We start from the raw sequence: 22,143 nt of genomic DNA, 5'->3' as shown, positions 1-22,143 counted from the left end.
TTTATGCAATATGCATATTTAATAATGGTTTTAACCAGTGCTTTTTTGTAAAAAAAAAAAAATATAGGTGCTGGTACTCAAATTATTGATTGATATATTGTATTCAAAGAAAAGATTAGTCTGAGAATAACATGTAGATGTATTTTAACGTTTCATTAGCTGTTTAAATATTGATAAAATAAGTGTAAAGCTTTAGTGTCTATAAAACAATGGGAGCTGCCATGTTGTAACTTAGGTTACCTTCTCTGCTGTGGCCAATTAGGGACAGTTATAAATAGGTCACTAGAGTGTGCAGCCAATGGCTGTGTGGAATATAGCAGTGTTCTGCACTTGCATTTCTAACAGGAACGGAAAAGCTCACAATTTCAGAATGGAATTACAGGAAAAGGGGGCAAAATAAATAATTCAAGTATATTGAATACTTTATATATATATATATATATATATATATATATACGATTTATCATTTTATATTACCATCTCAAAGTGTTAAATGCCCCTTTAATGTTCATTCACAGTGGTTTATGCTTGATGTTCATTTATAAGGTTAAATTAGCAGATTCATTACATTAACATATGTCCTGTTAGGGCAAAGTATAAGCTATAGTAATGAATATTGCAAGTTATAAATACATCATCTCGGGAAATCACAGGATTAATTCTACCATCATCTTGAGTTTTCATATATTATCTACTGTTTTAAATTCACAATATTTAAAGGGATAGGAAAGTCAAAATTAAACGTGCATGATTCACATAGAGCATGTAACTTTAAGACACTTTTACATTTACTTCTATTTTCAAATGTGTTTTGTTCTCTTGGTATCCTTTGTTGAAAAAGAATATGCACATATCATACACTAGTGGGAGCTGATGCTGATTGGTGCCTGCACACATTTGTCTCTTGTGATTGGCTAACTAGATGTGTTCAGCTTCCTGTCAGTAGTGCAATGCTGTTCCTTCAGCAAAGGATAACAAAAGAATGAAGAAAATTTGATAATAGAACATAGTAACATAGTAACATAGTAGATAAGGTTGAAAAAAGACTGAAGTCCATCAAGTTCAACCTATACAAATCTAAAATACTTACAAAAATCTCAAGTTAAGATTAAATAACCCCACTAAAAGGTGACCCATTTAATACTAGCAATCATATCCATGAATTTTGTTTATATACAGAAATGTATCCAGACTATTTTTAAATGTATCTATGGTATTGGCATTCACTACGTCCTTTGGTAATGAGTTCCACAATTTTATTGCTCTTACAGTGAAAAAACGTTTCCGTTGCAGGAGATTAAATCTCCTTTCCTCCAACCTTAAATTATGGCCTCTTGTCAGAAACAATTTTCTTGGAATAAACAGAGCTTCTGCCATCTCTGTATATGGGCCTTGAATATATTTATATAAAGTAATCATGTCACCTCTTAAGCCCCTTTTTTCTAAAGAAAACAGACCCAGTTTGGCTAGCCTCTCCTCATAGGTTAATTTCTTCAATCCCCTTATTAGCTTTGTGGCCCTTCTCTGAACTTTTTCTAGTTCTGCAATATCTTTTTTAGCGATCGGTGCCCAGAACTGCACTCCAAACTCAAGGTGAGGTCTTACCAGGGCTTTATATAGTGACAGAATTATGCTTTCCTCCCCTGAATCAATGCCTCTTTTAATAGATGCTAGTATCTTATTAGCCTTTGAAGCCGCTGCCCTGCATTGTGCACCCATCTTTAGCTTGTTATCTATTACTACTCCCAAATCCCTTTCCTCCTGTGTTTGGCTAAGTCTTGTCCCAAAAATAAAATACGTTGCCTGCTTATTTTTACTTCCAAAATGTAGAAACTTGCATTTTTCCGTATTAAATCTCATTTTCCATTTACTTGCCCATAGTTCAAATTTTTGCAAATCCCTTTGTAATGAGAGTTCGTCCTGCTCTGACCTAATTTACTGACCTTACTTAACTTAGTATCATTTGCAAAAATAGAGATGTCGCTATATAATCCTTGCTCTAAGTCATTTATAAAAATATTAAAAAGAACAGGGCCCAGTACTGATCCCTGGGGGACGCCACTAACCTTTGTCCAATCTGAGTATGATCCATTTACTACTACTCGTTGCTCCCTATCTTTTATCCAGTTATTTATCCATGAGCTAACATTTTCAGATATTCCCAGTCCCTTAATGTTGTGCATTAATCTCTCATGTGGCACTGTATCAAATGCCTTTGCAAAATCTAAGTATATCACATCAACTGATTCCCCTTTATCTATATTTTTACTTACTTCCTCATAGAATCTAATTAGATTAGTTTGACATGATCTATTTCTCCTAAAGCCATGCTGATTAGAACTCATAATCTTGTTTACACGAATATGCTCATCAATATAATCCCTTATAATCCCTTCAAATATCTTCCCCACTATTGATGTCAGACTAACTGGTCTATAGCTTCATGGATCATCCCTGCTTCCCTTTTTGAAGAGTGGCACCACATCAGCTTTACGCCAATCCTGGGGTACCATGCCTGAGGATAATGAGTCTTGAAAAATTAAGAGTAGAGGTTTTTTTATAACAGTGCTAAATTCCCTTAACACCCTTGGGTGTATTCCATCTGGGCCTGGAGTTTTATTTACCTTAATATTATCCATTTTTTTCCTGATATCCTCTAAACATAACCCAGTTAATGGTATGGACTGGCATGTTCTATTTTGTTCCAAAGTATCATCCAATGGTTCCTCTCTTGTGTATACTGAAGAAAAAAACTGGTTTAGTACCTCAGCCTTCTCCCTGTCATTATTTATCATGCTACCCTCCACGCATTTTAATGTACCTATATTATCCTTCTTAGATTTTTTGCTATTTATGTACTTAAAGAACCTTTTAGGATTAGACTTAGAATCCTTGGCAATTAATTTTTCATTTTCAATTTTGGCTAGTAAATTTAAAAGTTGTTTACAATTGTATGTTCTATCAAAATCATGAAACAATATTTTGGGGTTTCCTGTCCCTTTAAACTCACAGTCATAAACCATTACTATAGCTTATACTTTCCCCTAACAGGGCATATGCTAATGTAATTAATAAGCTAATTTAACCTTATAAATTAACAAAGCATAAAACACTGTGAATAACCATTAAAGGACATTAAACACTTTGAGATAGTAATAAAAAATGATAAAATATTTATATATATATATATATATATATATATATATATATATATATATATAAACACTCTGCAATATACTTTCATTATTTATTTTTCCCCCTTTTTCTGTAATTCCATTCTGAAATTGTGAGCTTTTCAGTTCCTGTTAGAAATAGAAGTGCTGAACATTCCCCACAGCCATTGGCCTATAGTTATCAACGTGTCTACTTACCTGCCTTCGCCGGCCCCAATACGCCCGCCTAAGCTCACCTACCATCGCCGCTGCGGACCTGAATACGCTCGCCAAAGTTATCAATAAAGCTGTCAAAAAGCTGCGCACCAAGTACGGGGCGATGACCAGCGGACTGTGATAGTTATCACTCATCCGATCTCGCTGCTCTTCGGCTTTTCTACAGCTTTATTGCTAGCGTGTCACTAAGCACCCACACTAAGCTACACTGTTCTACCCCCTATACCGGTGCCCCCGGAGCCCCCCGCAACTAACTAAAGTTATTAACCCCTAAACCGCCGCTCCTAGACCCCGCCGCAACTATAATAAATGTATTAAACCCTAAACCGCCGCTCCCGGAGCCCACCGCCACTCTAATAAACTGATTAACCCCTAATCCGCCGCTCCCGGACCCCGCCGCCACCTACATAATACCTATTAACCCCTATCCTGCCCCCCCTATACCGCTGCCACCTATAATAAATTTATTAACCCCTATCCTTCCGATCCCGTACCACGCCGCAACTAAATAAATTGTTTAACCCCTAAACCGCCGCTCCCGGACCCCGCCGCCACCTATATTAAACTTATTAACCCCTAATCTGCCCCCCCACCTACACCATCGCCACCTATAATAAATTTATCAACCCCTATCCTGCCCCTTTTACACCGCCGCAACCTATAATAAAATTATTAACCCCTAAACCTAAGTCTAACCCTAACACCCCCTATCTTAAATATTAATTAAATACATCTAAATAAATATAACTCTTATTAAATGAATTATTCCTATTTAAAACTAAATACTTACCTATAAAATAAACCCTAATATAGCTACAATATTACTAATAATTATATTGTAGCTATTTTAGGATTTATATTTATTTTACAGGCAAATTTGAATTTATTTTAACTAGGCACTATAGCTATTAAATAGTTATTAACTATTTAATAGCTACCTAGTTAAAATAAAGACAAATTTACCTGTAAAATAAAAACTAACCTAAGTTACAATTACACCTAACACTATACTATCATTAACTAAATTATTCCTATTTAAAAATAAATACTTACCTGTAAAATAAACCCTAAGATAGCTACAATGTAATTAATAATTATATTGTAGCTATTTTAGGATTTATATTTATTTTACAGGTAACTTTGTATTTATTTTAACTAGGTAGAATAGTTATTAAATAGTTATTAACTATTTAATAACTACCTAGCTAAAAGAAATACAAAATTACCTGTAAAATAAATCCTAACCTAAGTTACAATTAAACCTAACACTACACTATCATTAAATAAATTAAATTAATTATCTACAAATACCTACAATTAAATACAATTAAATAAACTAACTAAAGTAAAAAAAATAAAAAAACTAAGTTACAAAAAATAAAAAAATATTACAAGATTTTTAAGCTAATTACACCTTATCTAAGCCCCCTAATAAAATAACAAAGCCCCCCAAAATAAAAAAATGCCCTACCCTATTCTAAATTAAAAAAGTTAACAGCTCTATTACCTTACCAGCCCTTAAAAGGGCCTTTTGCGGGGCATGCCCCAAAGTAAACAGCTCTTTTGCATGTAAAAATAAAATACAACCCCCCCCCCAACATTAAAACCCACCAGCCACATACCCCTACTCTAACCCACCCAACCCCCCCTTACATTGTAGCTATCTTAGGGTTTATTTTACAGGTAAGTATTTATTTTTAAATAGGAATAATTTAGTTAATGATAGTGTAGTGTTAGGTGTAACTTAGGTTAGTTTTTATTTTACAGGTAAATTTGTCTTTATTTTAACTAGGTAGCTATTAAATAGTTAATAACTATTTAATAGCTATTGTGCCTAGTTAAAATAAATTTGTCTGTAAAATAAAAATAAATCCTAAAATAGCTACAATATAATTATCAGTAATATTGTAGCTATATTAGGGTTTATTTTATAGGTAAGTATTTAGTTTTAAATAGGAATAATTAATTTAATAAGAGTTATATTTATTTAGATGTATTTAATTAATATTTAAGATAGGGGGGTGTTAGGGTTAGGGTTAGACTTAGGTTTAGGGGTTGATAATTTTATTATAGGTTGCGGCGGTGTAGGGGGGGCAGGATAGGGGTTGATAAATTTATTATAGGTGGCGACGGTGTAGGGGGGCAGATTAGGGGGTTAAACAACATATTATATTTAATATAGGTGGCGGCGGGGTCCGGGAGCGGTGGTTTAGGGGGTTAAACAATTTATTTAGTTGCGGTGGGGTCCGGGATCCGCAGGATAGGGGTTAATAAATTTATTATAGGTGGCGGCGGTATAGGGGGGCAGGATAGGGGTTAATAGGTATTATGTAGGTGGTGGCGGGGTCCAGGAGCGGCGGTTTAGGGGTTAATACATTTATTATAGTGGTGGTGGGCTCCGGGAGTGGCGGTTTAGGGGTTAGCATGTTTAATGTAGGTGGTGGCGGTGTAGGGGGGCAGATTAGGGGTGTTTAGACTCGGGGTACATGTTAGGGTGTTAGGTGTACACACTTCCCATAGGAATCAATGGGATGTCGGGCAGCAGTGAACATGAACTTTCGCTATAGTCAGACTCCCATTGATTCCTATTGGATTCGCGGCCTCCAGGGCGGCGGATTGAAAACCAGGTACGCTGGGCCGGAAAAGTGCCGAGCATACCTGCTAGTTTTTTGATAACTAGCAAAAGTAGTTAGATTGTGCCAAACTTGTGTTTGGAACATCTGGAGTGACGTAAGAATCTATCTGTGTCGGACTGAGTCCGGCGGATCGAAGCTTACGTCTTTAAATTCTACTTTTGCCGGTGTGTAGGGCTTGATAACTAAGGCAAATCAGCCTCGCCACAAATACGCTGCGGAATTCCAGCGTATTTGCGGTTGACGGCTTGATAACTAGGGGCCATTGACTGCACACACTAGTGACCTATTTAAAACTGTTTATAATTGGCCACAGCAGAGAAGGTGACTTAAGTTACAACATGGCAGCTCCCATTGTTTTAAAGACACTAAAACTTTACACTTTTTTTTGTTAATATTTAAACAGCTAATGAAACTTTAAACAATACATCTACATGTTATTCTTAGACTAATCTTTTCTTTGAATATCAATCAATAATTTATGAGTACCGGCACCTATTTTTTTTTTTAACAAAAAAGCACTAGTTAAAACCATTATTAAATATCCATATTGCATAAATGTGATTTTTCATGTTTTCAGCTACTTAATTGCAAAGGGCTCTAATATATATATATATATATATATATATATATATATATATATATATATATATATATATATATATATATATAGTCTATATGTGACTACATATGTATTTATTTATATGTGTATATATATATATATATATATATATATATATATATATATATATATATATATAAATATCTAACAAGGTGCACTCCAGATCCTATCTATATCAGCCTTGGGTGCTTAAAGCAACAATAGTAATACCATCAAAACAAGCAGCACTCCAAAGGTCTTTTATCCATATGTCACCTTTATTAAGTGAACGTTTTCGGGCTACAAACAGCCCGTCCTCAGACTTACAAGGTTATAACCTTGTAAGTCTGAGGACGGGCTGTTTTTAGCCCGAAAACATTCACTTAATAAAGGTGACATATGGATAAAAGACCTTTGGAGTGCTGCTTGTTTTGATGGTATATATATATATATATATATATATATGTATATGTATATGTAAACACAAATAAATACATAAATACATAAAACATATGTACACATATAAATATATATATATATATGTTACGGGTAAAGTAATTCCAGTAATCCTAGGATTACCCAGGTAAAACAGGCATTACCCAAGTGGCATTCCCCCATCTACACTATTTCTTTTGCCTCTGCCTGGTGGGTTAAAGGAAGAAACCCTGCCGGTCCGCTGGCATCCACCCCAAGTATACCTTGGGGAACCCCAGGTGGAGGCAAAAAAGAAAGTGAATATTGGGGAATTACAGTGCATTGTATATTTGTTTAATGCAGTGACTCGATGCACTCTGAGGAGATTTAGGATGTTACATCTGGTTTTACCCCCAGTGGCTTGGGTAATGTCCGTTTTACCCGGTTAATGCTAGGATTACCCAATATCTGACTTTACCTTCCATTTGTTCAATCACTTGAGACTTTATATCTTTGAGCCCTTATAACTTTGATTGCATTTTTTTTAAATAATTTGTATTAGTGTTATTATGAGTGTAACTGTATTTAAAAAAAAATATTTTTGATGAGTTTTGTGCCACTTTTTTTCTCGCATAAAAATTAACTAGAGCTTTGAGGTCGCATTATCCCGAAGCTCATAAAATTCAATTGCGCTAAAGAGAATGAGGCCTATTTATCAAAGGTCTTGCGGACCTGATCCGACAGTGCGAATTAGGTCCGCAAGACCTCGCTGAATGTGGAGAGCAATACGCTCTCTGTATTCAGCATTGCACCAGCAGCTCACAAGAGTCAGAAACACGGGCCCACAACCTCCATACAGAGCTTAATAAATGGGCCTCAATGTGTTTACTTTGAACTCATAATATTTCTATGTGTGCAAAGAGCCGTGATAAAGTCCTTTTCGCTTGTGCGCAACAGTTAGTTGGCCACTCGGAATCTAGCTATTCAGCATGTTTTTATTCAGTATCAAAATACTCATGATTAAAATATTTCACAATATCCCACACCATTAAAACACGTTAGTTTTAAATTTTTAGATAAAATAGATATGTGATTAAAAAATTCCAAATTAATTTAACATCTAAATAACTGCAATTTATGTATGGTTGGAAGCAGAATTTTTTTTTTAGAATTATGAATGTGAATAGAATAATCACTAGTATTACATTAGATTAAAGGGACAGTCTAGTCAGAATTAAATTTTCATGATTCAGATAGGGCATGTCATTTTAAACAACTTTCCAATTTAAAGTTTTTCACAGCTAGACGTTAGTTCATGTGTGCCATATAGAGAACATTGTGCTCATGCCCGTGGACTTTCTTATGAGAGGGCACTGATTGGCTAAAATGCAAGTCTGTCAAAAGAACTAAAATAAGGGAGCAGTTTGTAGAGGCTTAGATACAACAAGGTAATCACAGAGGTAAAAAGTGTATTAATATAACCGTGTTGGTTATAAAAAACTGGGGAATGGGTAATAAAGGGAGTATCTGTCTTTTTAAACAATAAAAATTCTGGAGTAGACTGTCCCTTTAAGTAGAGTAGCTAAATCTATATGTAATTATTTTAAAGTTAACTACTTAACTAAGTTACTGTTATCTGTGAACAGGTATCTAAATTATACATATGATTCTCTACAATTTGTACTATTTCTGGACTTCTTTCAGTAATAACATAAACATTATTTGACTATGTTCATTCTGTAAGCATTTATGTTATTACTTTAATGACAGATATCCCATTTGACCCAAAGTTCTTCAATATAACTGCTGTCTCCAATGTCATCTGTTCCATTGTTTTTGGTGAGCGATTTGAGTATGAAGACAAAAATTTTTTGGCTCTTCTGTCATATATGAAGGAAATCTCTAGAATGATGAACTCGACTATTGGACAGGTAAGAACTGTAAGATGAAGACCTGTGACTGGGGAACAGATAAAAATGGTAAAAATATTTATTCCAGCTCATAAAAAAAAAATATAAACATTATTGTTTAGAAATCTTTTAGAACAAATTAGTAATTCAGTATATCCTATATTATAAAAGGCCAGGTATGTTTGTCCGATGCAGTCATGTGCAGTAGAGACTGCAGCGCAAGACAAACATACCTGGCCATAAGAATCAGTGTCAGGCGATTGGTGACAGACTTTGTGCGTGTTCGACTGTGCGAGAAAGGGCGCAAGGCCTTAAGGATCAGCGGCGCGTGTTAGTGCGATATAGACAAGTTAGTGGCATGGGAGGGTTAGGAGGGAGGCAGGTGGGCGGCCCATCACTGGAGGGGGGCGGGAGCGGATTGGACAATTGCGCTGCAGAAAAAAAAAAGTTGAGAGCGGCAGGGATGGGGGATGAGGGATAGGGGGTCAGAGGGTAGGGAAAGGTGATTTTGGCCCGTTTAACAGGCTTTAAGACTAGTACAACATAATTGATTATGTTAACAGTATTGATTTTTTGCTTCTTTCAACAGCTTCTCCATACCTTTCCAAATATTCTCCCACGTCTGCCAGGTCCACACCAGAAATACTTTACTACTTTTAAAAATTTGAAAAAATTTGTCATGGATATTGTAAAGTCTCACCAAGAAACCTTGGATAAGAACTTCCCACGAGATTTTATTGATTGTTTCCTCATAAAGATGGAAGAGGTGAGATTCTAAAATGAGAAATAAGGTGGCATTTGCAAAATAACTTACAGAAATAAAAATATTCCATCTATTTTGCAGGAAAAGAATAATCCAAACACAGAATTTCACAGTGATAATTTAAGCGGAACAGTGTTGGATCTGTTCTTTGCTGGGACAGAGACCACAAGTACGACTCTGACATATGGCCTTCTGATTCTTCTCAAACACTCTGAGATACAAGGTGAGTTTATGAGCTAAATATTTTTCCTCATGCGCATACAACACTGGAAGTGAACTTTTAATGTGGGTGGTTAATTGTTTGCACGTAAGCAAAACCAGATGCGCTGGACTTCGGATATCGCAACCGTGTTAAATTTTTCTCCTCATAGGCTCGTCAGAAACACAAGTTATGAAGCAGCAGTTTAAAGCCTGCTGCTCCATAACCTCTCCGCCTTCTCTAAGGGGGCAGACAGAAATCGTCAGAAATCAACCCGATCGAATACGATCGGGTTGATTGACACCCCTTGCTAGCGGCCAATTGGCTGTGACTATGCAGGGGGCAGTATTGCATCAGTAGTTCACAAGAATTGCTGGTGCAATGATAAATGCCGACAGCGTATGCTGTTAACATTTATCGATGTGCAGCGGACATGATCCGCAATATCGGATCATGTCCGCTCGCACAATGATAATTCGGCCCCATAGACTTCAATGGAGCACACTTATAAAAAAAAACCACATTGCTCGTGCACTAACCTGACACCGCATTAGACCTAAAGCGCTAGACCAGAAGTTAGTTATGCATATTTTATATTCCAATGTTCTATACATATATATATATACACATATACAGTGGGGCAAAAAAGTATTTAGTCAGCCACCGATTGTGCAAGTTCTCCCACTTAAGAAGATGAGAGAGGCCTGTAATTTTCATCATAAGTATACCCCAACTATGAGAGACAAAATGTGGAAACAAATCCAGACAATCACATTGTCTGATTTGGAAAGAATTTGTTTGCATATTATGGTGGAAAATAAGTATTTGGTCACCTACAGACAAGAAACACGACAAGTTGTGTTTCTACCAAACAGTTCTACTTTGGTTTCATCTGACCATATGACATTCTCCCAATCCGCTTCTGGATCATCCAAATGCTCTCTAGCATACTTCAGACGGGCCCGACATGTACTGGCTTAAGCAGGGGAACACGTCTGGCACTGCAGGATCCCTGGCGGCGTAGTGTGTTACTGATAGTAGCCTTTGTTACGTTGGTCCCAGCTCTCTGCAGGTCATTCACTAGGTCCCCCAATGTGGTTCTGGGATGTTTGCTCACTGTTCTTGTGATCATTTTGACCAAACGGGGTGAGATCTTGCGTGGAGCCCCAGATCGAGGGAGATTATCAGTGGTCTTGTATGTCTTCCATTTTGTAATTATTGCTCCCACAGTTGATTTCTTCACACCAAGCTGCTTGCCTATTGCAAATTCAGTCTTCCCAGCCTGGTGCAGGTCTACAATTTTGTTTCTGGTGTCTTTCGACAGCTCTTTGGTCTTCACCATAGTGGAGTTTGGAGTGTGACTGTTTGAGGTTGTGGACAGTTGTCTTTTATACTGAGTGGGGGACAAAGGAGCCTCTTAAAGAAGAAGATACAGGTCTGTGAGAGCCAGAAATCTTGCTTGTTTGTAGGTGACCAAATACTTATTTGCCACCATAATATGCAAATAAATTCTTTCCAAATCAGACAATGTGATTGTCTGGATTTGTTTCCACATTTTGTCTCTCATAGTTGAGGTATACCTATGATGAAAATTACAGGCCTCTCTCATCTTCTTAAGTGGGAGAACTTTTTGGTGGCTTACTAAATACTTTTTTGCCCCACTGTATACTGAGTGTGTGTATATATATATATATATATATATATATATATATATATATATATATATATAGGATTGCACCGATACCGATACTAGTATCGGTATCAGTACCGATACCAAGTATTTGCATGAGTACTTGTACTCATGCAAATGCACCGATACTTAAACCGATACCTCCACTTCCTACCCATATTGCTATCTTGTGGTGTTTTTTCAAACTGCATGCTCCCATTTCATTTTAAACTGGAGTGGAGACTAAACTAAAAATTGTTTACTACTGTTCTGCCAATACAAATTGCTGTTATTTGTATTATTGTAGGAGAGATCACTGTACCTCGTTCAGACAAACCCCTGAAGTACTGGGCAGTTAATAAACAGATTTCCAGCTCTGGCTAAAATGGGTCAAAAATATCTTTCTGCCCCATGCAGTAGTGTGGAAAGTGAAAGACTGTTCAACTTAGAGCCGAACCCCCATACAAATGTCAGATTTATGTTATATAACAGCCCTACAACCCAATTGCATCACCCCTTTAAATGTAATATTTTATTGTAATATTTTTTATTTATAAACATGTTCAGTGAACTTTGTGACAAATAAAACTGTTTTATTATTTCATAATGTCTTTTGAATTACAGTCCTTTATAATTATAAAGAAGGAATCTTAACTAATTAGTCTGTATTGCGCTTGGTAAACTGTCACATGACATAAAAAAAAAAAGTATCGGTAATTGGTATCGGCGAGTATTTGAAAACAAGTATCGGTACTTGTACTCGGTCATAAAAAAATGGTATCGGTGCAACCCTATATATATATATATATATATATATATATATATATATATATATAGTCAATGCATCAAGTGTGACAGAATGTGCCCTGATGATCCCCTGTAACACATACTGGAGGTGGGGGAGAAACGGCACTATGTGTTTATGAGAACCCAGGTACCTGTCGAATGTACCGTGGGCCAGGATTTCTAGTGCACCTGTCCAGGCCTATTCCCTGAATCTTTTGTTTCTTCAGAGACATTTTGGCTCTATACATGCAGCTGTACCTTTAAAGTGAGCTACGAATCTTTCAGGTGTGACTCCGACAGTGGAGTAAGTGGTTTTGAGGAGTGTGCTATTGGAGTGCAATGGAAGATGTGCCTATACGATAGGTGAACATATACATAACTTTGCGATACAGTCATTTGTCAAAGTTCTTGGCAAAACTTACAATGCAAAATTGATTCAAATGGATCCTTCTGTCTATAGCCACTCATAGTCCCTGGTGACGAGAGACCACTCCCACTATTGCTGATGTCACACGCCAAGTAATCATCACAGGTGCTTGCAAGCAGAAGACAAGTGGAAACAACAAAAACCGGAGGACTTAAGCTAAGTATATGCTGTGTTTTCCAACTGAATTATTACACTTGCTAGAGACTCTTTATCCAGCAGTACTACTTGCGGCACATTTATTTGCCTTAAGAGAAGATTCCCTGGTATATATAAAGAGGAAAAACAAGCGCTTTTTGATACATAATATAGATCACCTCTGTTTGGACTGCAGCCATATGTTTAACATGTATTTTGCCTACTTACTATAAATGTCCTATAAACATTAGATTCTATGTAACATTCGTTATAAACATGAGTTTTCTGGTTAACCCCTTATTGTTTATGATGTCTTTTTGTAATTTATAGCATAGGGAAAGTATTAGGTCTAAGTGCACTTAAAATGTTTTAGATTTTGCTGTCTTTAGTGGTAACTGATATTGACAGATAAGATATCGCTATATACTTAAGTGTATTTTTGGGAAATTATTATAAATAAATTTTTGAAAGTCTTCTATGTGTGCCGTTTATTCCCTTGCTGTTCTAGGGTAATCTTATATACCCTGGTATTTTTTTCTATCTTTCTTTTATATTTTATATATATATATATATATATATATATATATATATATATATATATATAGTCAATGCATCAAGTGTGACAGAACCACAATACAGCCGTTGTGTTTAAAGGTGAAAAATTCTTTCTTTATTTGGATATAACAACCTTAAAACTACATGGTCCTTAATCATGCATAGTTAAAAACAACTGAACATATACTTTAAAAAGGGTATCTGGACCAATCAGATTCCAGCTTATATTACTACTTGAATTAATTCATACCTATACAGGTTTCTAAAGAATCTCATCAGATAGTGACCTCTAGTGACACCAGACTATACACCTAGCAAAAAAATGTTTTTATAAAAACAGATATAGATCATAATCTCTATTCAGACCATAAGGGTGTAATGTGTTCAAACGTTTGATCCACCAGACTTCTTTTTGTCTCAATTTGAATTCCCTATTACCCCCTCTCCTATGTATGGGAATATGATCAATTACTTGAAATCGGAGCTGACTAACCGTATGCCCCATCTGTGCAAAGTGTGTGGAAACTGGTAAAGACATATCCTTTGATTTAATAGATGCTTTATGTTGACTGAATCTATGGTAATAACCAAATTTTCTTCTTTGGGTGTAGGGGTACTAGAATTAGGCAGTCCGGTTACCTTTATTTCCTCATGCCTCGCCGGTATCTACCTCCTTGTTGTTGTCTCGGCATCTGCCGATATTGGTTCCTGGAGCTCCGCTTATTCATCCACTGATCTTTTTGGGGGGCGGTGCTTCCGCCCTCCGGTGTCTCCTTCCGAGCCAGAATCTAAAAAACTCTCCCTGGATGATGAGCCTTCACCTGCTCTGTCCTGATCGATGGATGCTCCTTGCGGTCTCCTCCAGCTTGGGCCGTCTCGTGAATCACGAGATTGTGACGTATAGTCACATGACGAATTGTTCACCCGGTGATTGGTGTAGTTGAGCTTGTCTCTCCAAAATTTTGACCTCTTTCTCTCTTCGAGATCTTGACGATACTGCAGTAACAATGTATCCACTTCCTCTTTTAGTGGCTTTTAGCATCTCCATAGTGTATTTTGTTTCCATCCCCCGCTCCGCTTCCAATACTAGACCTTTCTGCTTGTCGATCTCTATTTGAAGGAGCATTTATTGAGTATACTCTCAAAGCGAGTTTTGTACAATTCGTTGTTAGCCAGTATAGTGGGTCTTAGTTTTACCCTTAAGCCTCTAGGGATTATTTTGATCCTGTAATATTCTGCGAGTGTAACAGAATGTAGCTCCAGAGAAATCAACTTACTTTTTGTTCTCTCATATTCCTTTTTTAAATCCACTTCAGCAGAATTTCTTAGGAAATTTCTTGATCCTAGGGCTAAAGAAGTGATGCGGGCTGCATCAATGTCTGAATAGGAAAACATAGATGGTTGAATATCCTCCATAGTAGTTTCACTCACTAGGGGTGCTCGTGACTCTGCTGATTCCATACACAAAGAATAAAAAGATAGAGTCCAGCACTATACCCATAGGTATTTTTACACACTGTGTGCTCGTCACCGTGGAGTATCAGCAAAAGCTCCAAATTGTACAGTCAATGCATCAAGTGTGACAGCACAACAATACAGCTATTGTGTTTAAAGGTGAAAAATTATTTCTTTATGTGGATATAACAACCTTAAAAGAAGCGACGTTTCGGACTTACATGGTCCTTAATCATGCATAGTTAAAAAGAACTAAACATATACTTTAAAAAGGGTATCTGGGCCAATCAGATTCCAGCTTATATTACTAATTGAATTAACTCATACCTATCCAGGTTTCTAAAGAATCTTATCAGATAGTGACCTCTAGTGGCACCAGACTATAAACCTAACAAAAAAAAATAATATATATATATATATATATATATATAGCACAATATTTGTTAAAGATAGAATATGAAGTAAATTTCTTTAGTTGAATTAGAAAATACTTTTCCTTTGTAAATATCAACACATGTCCTCATTTTTATTGTGTCTCCAGAGAAGATCCACCAGGAGATCGATCAAGTTATAGGCCAAGATCGTTGTCCATCAATAGAGGACAGAAGTAAGATGCCGTATACGGACGCAGTGATCCATGAGATTCAGAGATTTGCAGATATCGTTCCTACTGGACTTCTTCATACAACAAATAAAGATGTGACGTTCAGAGGATACCTCATTCCCAAGGTCAGAATCTTGTTGTTTTTAACCCTAACATGATAAAAGTTTTTTGTTATTAATATTTTTTTACACACATGCATTATGTAGTGTTAGGCCTGACACAATCTATAAAGTTAGATATTAAGCTGTTTAACTAAAACATTTTAACACACCCAATAAATAAATATTGTCCGCTATGCTTTCAATGAATATCACACTCTTTAAACTCATATTACAACCTGTAGAATATATTTTGCCCTCGTACACAATGGGTTAGTTTACAAGTGGAGCGCTAAATTATTGCGTTTCCGCAAACGGCAAATTTGAAGTGGTTTCACGTCCCTTTAACTATTCTCCTTAGACTTGTATGCTTTGTAATATTCTAATTTTAATTTAATTATTTATTTTAGGACACCATGATCTTCCCACTACTGACCTCTGTCCTGAAAGATCCTAAATACTTTAAAAACCCTCATCAGTTTGACCCAAGACATTTTCTTGATGATAAAGGATGTTTTAAGAAGAATGAAGCTTTTATGCCATTTTCTGCAGGTAAAAAAAAAAATATGTTTAAAAAACTGTTAAAATGTTTTTAACTTGTATTCTCTGGAAAAATACTTATGTAGATTCATGGATATCAATTCACTACTAGGAGCTAGCTGCTGATTGGTGGATGTACCTATATAGCTTATTTCATTGCGTCACTTTCATGTCTCAGATACATCCTACAAGAAGAAGAAAAAAAAAAATAGCATTCAAAAGTACCAATACATTTTGCTTTTATGTTTGTAGCCTTTATAGAAAATTTTCATAAAAAAATATAGAGGTGGGGTTCAAGGGGCCACTCATGTCAGCATACAGCAAAACTGTTTGAAATAATACTTGTAACAATGTTGTACATTGCTCACACATACATGCTCCTGAACTTATTAAAAGGGACTGTCTACTCCAGAATTGTTTAGATAGATAATCCCTTTATTACCCATTCCCCAGTTTTGCATAACCAACCCGGTTGTATTTATATACTTTTTACCTCTGTGATTACCTTGTATCTAAGCCTCTGCAGACTGCCCCTTATCTCAGTTCTTTAGCCAATCAGCGCTGACTCAAAAATAAATTCACGGAAGAGAGCACAATATTATCTGTGTGGCACACATGAACTAGCTGTCTAGCTGTGAAAAACTGTCAAAATGCACTGAGAAAAGAGGCAGCCTTCAAGGGCTTAGAAATTAGCATATGAGCCTACCTAGGTTAAATTTTCAACAAAGTATAAAAAAAAAAAAACAAAGTAAATTTGAAAGTTGTTTCAAATTGTATGCTCTATCTGAATCATGAAAGTTTAATTGTGACTAGACTGTACCTTTAAGTGTGCTCTTAAGATAAATAGATACTATTCAAGTCTTTTTTATTGCACACACTGGCCAGGCCACAACTAGAGTCTGTCAATCACCCAGAGCGAACAAGTTTGGGGAAAACTATCTCCACCACTTCTTAGGTATGATGGCTGCTTCTTTTTTTTTTTTAAATTTTAAATATTTTTATTTAGGTAAACACAAGAAAAATAGTTACATGCATGTTTCACTTGGTGCATACATGAGATCACTGTAAAGAATAAGCAGAAGAAATAACTAACAAGGGAATACCTGCAAATACAGTATCTTATTACAAAAAAGAAATAATACCTCACTTTTTCTTTTTCCTTAGGATGAAACCCTATATTTTATCACATAGTAGCTTAAAGGGACAGTCAACACCAGAGTTTTTGTTGTTTAAAAAGAAAGATAATCCCTTTATTACCCATTCCCCAGTTTTGCATAACTAACACAGTTATAATAATACACTTTTTACCTCTGTAATAACCTTGTATCTAAGCCTCTGCAGACTGCCCCCTTATTTCAGTTCATTTGATAGACTTGCATTTTAGCCAATCAGTGCTCACTCCAGGGTAACTTCATGTGCATGAGCTCAATGTTATCTATATGAAACACATGAACTAATGCTCTCTAGTGGTCAAAATGCATTCAGATTAGAGGTAGTCTTCAAGGTCTAAGAAATTAGCATATGATGGTTTAGCTTTCAACTAAGAATACCAAGAGAACAAAGCAAAATTGGTGATAAAAGTAAATTGGAAAGTTGTTTAACATTACATTCCCTATTTAAATCATGAAAAAATTTTTTGGACTTGACTTTCCTTTTAAGAAAAAGTAAAAAGACCCCCCTGCTAAGTAATAATGGTCACTTTTGGACCGGCTGAAAGAACTATCAAATACTGAAGGGGTAATATAGGGTATATAATATTAAGACATGTAGTAATGCAACGTTAATTATTTGATAAATAAAAGAAACATAGTAGTGGAACACCTGCTTGACAATCATTGAGGTTCATTAGACTATGGCCGTTTATAAGAAATATGCAGTCTATGTAGTAGGGGATTCTTCCCCTAAGATATATAGGAGGCTAAGCTAGTGTGTTGAGTAGCTTTTGCCAGGGAAAGTATGTAGGGCTACTAGTCTGCTATGCTATGTTATACCGTATATGCTACAGATTAGAGGTGGCTATGAAGACGATTATACCCAGACAGAGTGCAATTTTAGAGACAGCAAGAAATTCCCCCCCCCCCCCCCCGTTATAATATATACCCTTGCAAGGTTACATTTTACTATCAGTGCCATAGTTAAAAACGCATGCCCTGGATGTCGGCATTTCAATGAATTCTCATCTTAACCCTACTGAGTCAAGTGAAGCACAATTTTAGTGAATGCTGAAGATATAGAGTATAAGGCTAGGGTGATGTAGGCTTAGGAAGCTCTAGGCACACTTGTGGGACTAATATCTCTCCTACTGAGAGCACATCATGGTATAAAAAAGGCTGCTTCCGGGTGATAAATCACCATAGAACTAGCTGATGAGAAGTTGTTCGTTCCTGGTAGAGCACTTCTCTCTTTGTATGCAAATTAATATGACCCTGGGGAAGTCTCCCGATGAGGGAAACCAGACGTGGACTCCTTGCCCAGTGTGCTTAGAGGAATGTGGCTGCACCTCACTGACGAAGCCCATAGGAGGCCGAAACGATCATCTGGGGTTGTCATGTTACTTGTTAAGAGGAGAATTGCCTGGTATTTTGGAGCTGGACTGACCTTACTTGGCGGGATCAGACTGATATACTTAAGGAAAGTTTTCCTTTGTGAAAAGCACACTGATCTAAAAGAAGCTGCTTCCGGGTGGTAAATCGCCATAGAACTAGCTAATGAGCTGTTGTTTTTTCCTGGTAGAGCGCTTCTCTCTTTGTATGAGAGCACATCATGTTGTAAGAGGGAATCCTATGTAAACTGAGTATGTTAATAGGCAGCTATTGATAAAAGAGAGCCTTTAAATATTTTTCAGAGGTACTAGATCACACAACTCCGGTCGCTAGCAGCGCATCTTAAACCCTGATAAAGTGCATCCCTAATTGATACAGTGTTCTGTGACAAATGTTGTCTTACATTATGTTGTAATGTTACTTACACTCACTATATGCACAGGTCAGGCATAAAGAAATTAGCGACATTTTATGAATAATAACATGCTATGGCCATGCCAAATATTACAGTTAGTCCCAGTGGTTGTTGTGAACGTAGCAAAAACATATAAATACATGGAGCTATAAAACAGTTATGCTTCCCAGCATCAGGTACAAAAAACTCTCAAAGACTACAATAAGTATATTAATTATTTTAACTCAGCTCCAGACTTCTGTAAAGTCATTGGGTGACACAGTATGTGTGTGACAAATCCACCCTTCGGCTGATTGCCATTAATAAGTTACCCCACTCCCATTTTGATGACATGGGAAGAGTGCTTTTCAGTGAGTCTAATTCGAGACACAACAGGGTGGCAAAAGTCTAGCAACTGTAACTCAGATTCACCGGAGTCTATGATCCCCAGCGCCTCCAAGTGTGTTAGCAATATCAGAGGATCCGGCCCCTGCAGGCCCCTCATTGCTCCCGGATAAAATATCAAAGTGTAGCAGTCTATTGTCTCTAGAGAGACGGTCCATAGATTTTCTGCATCCTGAATCCCCTTTTGAATTTTGGGGTCGCCCGGCCAGTTCCCCGGTGTAGTAGGCTGTTGGTTCGATCCGGGGGGTCACGGTTCACAGGTAAATGTAGTCCTGCACCATTGAAGGGAGACAGTGTGCTTGTAATCGGTGGGTGTACATTCCAGAGGTATAACTTGTGGATTATTTAATCCCACAATGAGCCCAGGCACTGGACCCTCTGCAGCAACACCCTCAGTTGTAGTCAGCAATTGAGAGTTACAAGAGGCCCTCTCTGGTGGCCCTCCCACAGCATATTGGGCCGTGCATTCCGTGACCAAGCCTTGAGCAGCACTTTCAGAGGTAAGTGGTGAGAGCTGGGGCCCCAGAGCACCACCATCACTAGTACTATTTGCCGGTGGGCAGGGACAGGCATAGCTTAGGCCAATGTTGGGATTGGTGGGAGCAAGAGCAGCATCCAAGGTCTGCACAAATGCTTTGTGGAATCCATCTAGTAGCTCAGTGAGCACAATCAGCACATAGTCTGACTCCATATGGAAAGGTTTAAATCCAAATAGCAGGAGATTGTAATAAGTAAAAAGCAGCGCACGTATGGCACTGTGCAACAACTGAGGCCCATAGGCGCACAGACTGGGGGGTTTAGGAGAGGCCGAAACCTCTAAATAAGCTCCAGCAATCCCAGAGATCTTGGTATGTGATGAAAAAGCAGTTTTAGCCAGTGCAGATGCTATATAATTCAGGTTTAGATGAAGGTTTTAGATATTATAGAGATTAATCTGGAACACTGAAGCAGCACTCAATATTACAACCTATCATGGCCGCTGCCTGTACGTCCCTCCGATGGCTGCTTAATGAATCTATCTGAATCATGAAAGTTTAATTTTGATTTAATTTTGATTTCTAAGTCTCTTTAAATATTCAAAATTATATTTATTTTTCTTTTAATCTAGTCTTTACCATTATCTCATTCCAGGGAAGAGGATTTGTGTTGGTGAAGGCCTTGCTCGTATGGAACTTTTCCTGTTCTTCACTTCCATCCTGCAGAAGTTTACCTTGAAGCCCACAGTAGATAGGAAAGACATTGAGATAACTCCAGAACCAAATAGCAATGGAGCAAGACCTCGAGCTTACAAAATGTATGCTGTTCCTCGAATTTAACATGCTGGAGACTTCACAAACACAGACCGATATTGGTGTACAAACAAACACGTTTATAACCTCTTACCTTATGAGGTACTGTATACACTATATAACAATGTGGATGAATAATCTTACAATTCATTTTTTGTAAAGAGGGCTGTAGAGCTTCTTCAACAATTTGGTGAACATTTTAAAGATATTTTTTCAACATTTGAAAATTTACCAAATAAAATGTGTCTTGTGAGAATTTTTGATGGTCTTTTCTTGCTTTCCTTACTAACGAGATATTTGTTGACAGCTTGGTCTGTTGCAATTTCATAATATAATATTGTTACCTGGGGTATTTTCATATAATTAGAAGTTTCTCTAATCCTCCAAACCACATTACCTTATTCCACACACCAATATTAACTATATATTAGCTATCCCCCAAATTTTAATAAACCCTAAATACAACCTCCACCCACTGAAATAACCATGACTGCTACAGCTAGCCCATTCCTCTTTATATCTTATACCCACCACTATTATCAACCTTAAAGGGACATTATACACTCATTTTTTCTTTGCATAAATGTTTTGTAGATAATCTATTTATATAGCCCATAAAGTTTTTTTTTTAAATTATTGTATAGTTTTGCTTATTTTTAAATAATATTGCTCTGATTTTCAGACTCCTAACCAAGCCCCAAAGTTTTATGTGAATACGCTCGACTACCTACTCCAGCTTGCTCCTGTTTGTGTAAAGGGTCTTTTCATATGCAAAAGAAGGGGGAGGGGGGGAGTGTCTTATTTGCCACTTGCAGTGGGCTTTCCAGCTACCTTTTCAACAGAGCCAAACTGACAGCTTCTAAGTAAGTTTTTAAACAGTTTTATACTGGATTTTTATTTCAGTATCTGTGCATATTATTCTTTATAGTAGTGTCTATTACATGCAGTTATATGAAAATGAGTGTATACTGTCCCTTTAACGGCTGCCACCTATCATCCTATTAAACACAGTAAAGGGGGACAGTGGGGGCACTTGCCCCTCCCAGTATAATGATTGGCCACCATGTATCCCTTCAATTGTGTTCTCCCTCATTTACCCACCACCACTCTGACCAGGATCCCCCAGCTATGCCCACCCAGCCAACAGCAGGTACTAACCCCATCCACTGAAACCCAGTGCTGCCCTTCTGTAAGTAGCCCAACAACAGCAGAAGACCTTGGAGAATAGCTTCCATTAGCACTAATTTCTAGAGGTGTCACTGATTAAAAATAGAAACATAGATTATGATATCAGGTAAGAACCATAGGCTCATAAAGTCTACCCATAAATGTAA

General features: G+C 36.9%; 1 protein-coding gene across 1 annotated transcript in view; it reads left to right on the top strand.

Moving 5' to 3' along the window:
- The window catches only part of LOC128666845 (cytochrome P450 2C31), a 33,124-nt gene extending 12,059 nt beyond the window's left edge, over nucleotides 1-21,065 (top strand). The window contains exons 4-9 of the mRNA XM_053721647.1: nucleotides 8,808-8,968; nucleotides 9,537-9,713; nucleotides 9,792-9,933; nucleotides 15,478-15,665; nucleotides 16,049-16,190; nucleotides 20,652-21,065. Of these exons, the coding sequence (XP_053577622.1) occupies nucleotides 8,808-8,968; nucleotides 9,537-9,713; nucleotides 9,792-9,933; nucleotides 15,478-15,665; nucleotides 16,049-16,190; nucleotides 20,652-20,836 (995 nt within the window). The 3' untranslated portion in view covers nucleotides 20,837-21,065. The remainder of the gene's footprint in view (nucleotides 1-8,807; nucleotides 8,969-9,536; nucleotides 9,714-9,791; nucleotides 9,934-15,477; nucleotides 15,666-16,048; nucleotides 16,191-20,651) is intronic.
- The last annotated feature ends 1,078 nt before the right edge of the window (nucleotides 21,066-22,143 follow it).

Source organism: Bombina bombina, chromosome 7 (assembly GCF_027579735.1).
Source record: "Bombina bombina isolate aBomBom1 chromosome 7, aBomBom1.pri, whole genome shotgun sequence".
Lineage (NCBI taxonomy): Eukaryota > Metazoa > Chordata > Amphibia > Anura > Bombinatoridae > Bombina > Bombina bombina.
Note: the sequence above shows the minus strand (reverse complement) of the source record. Positions and strands in the feature narration are given on the sequence as shown.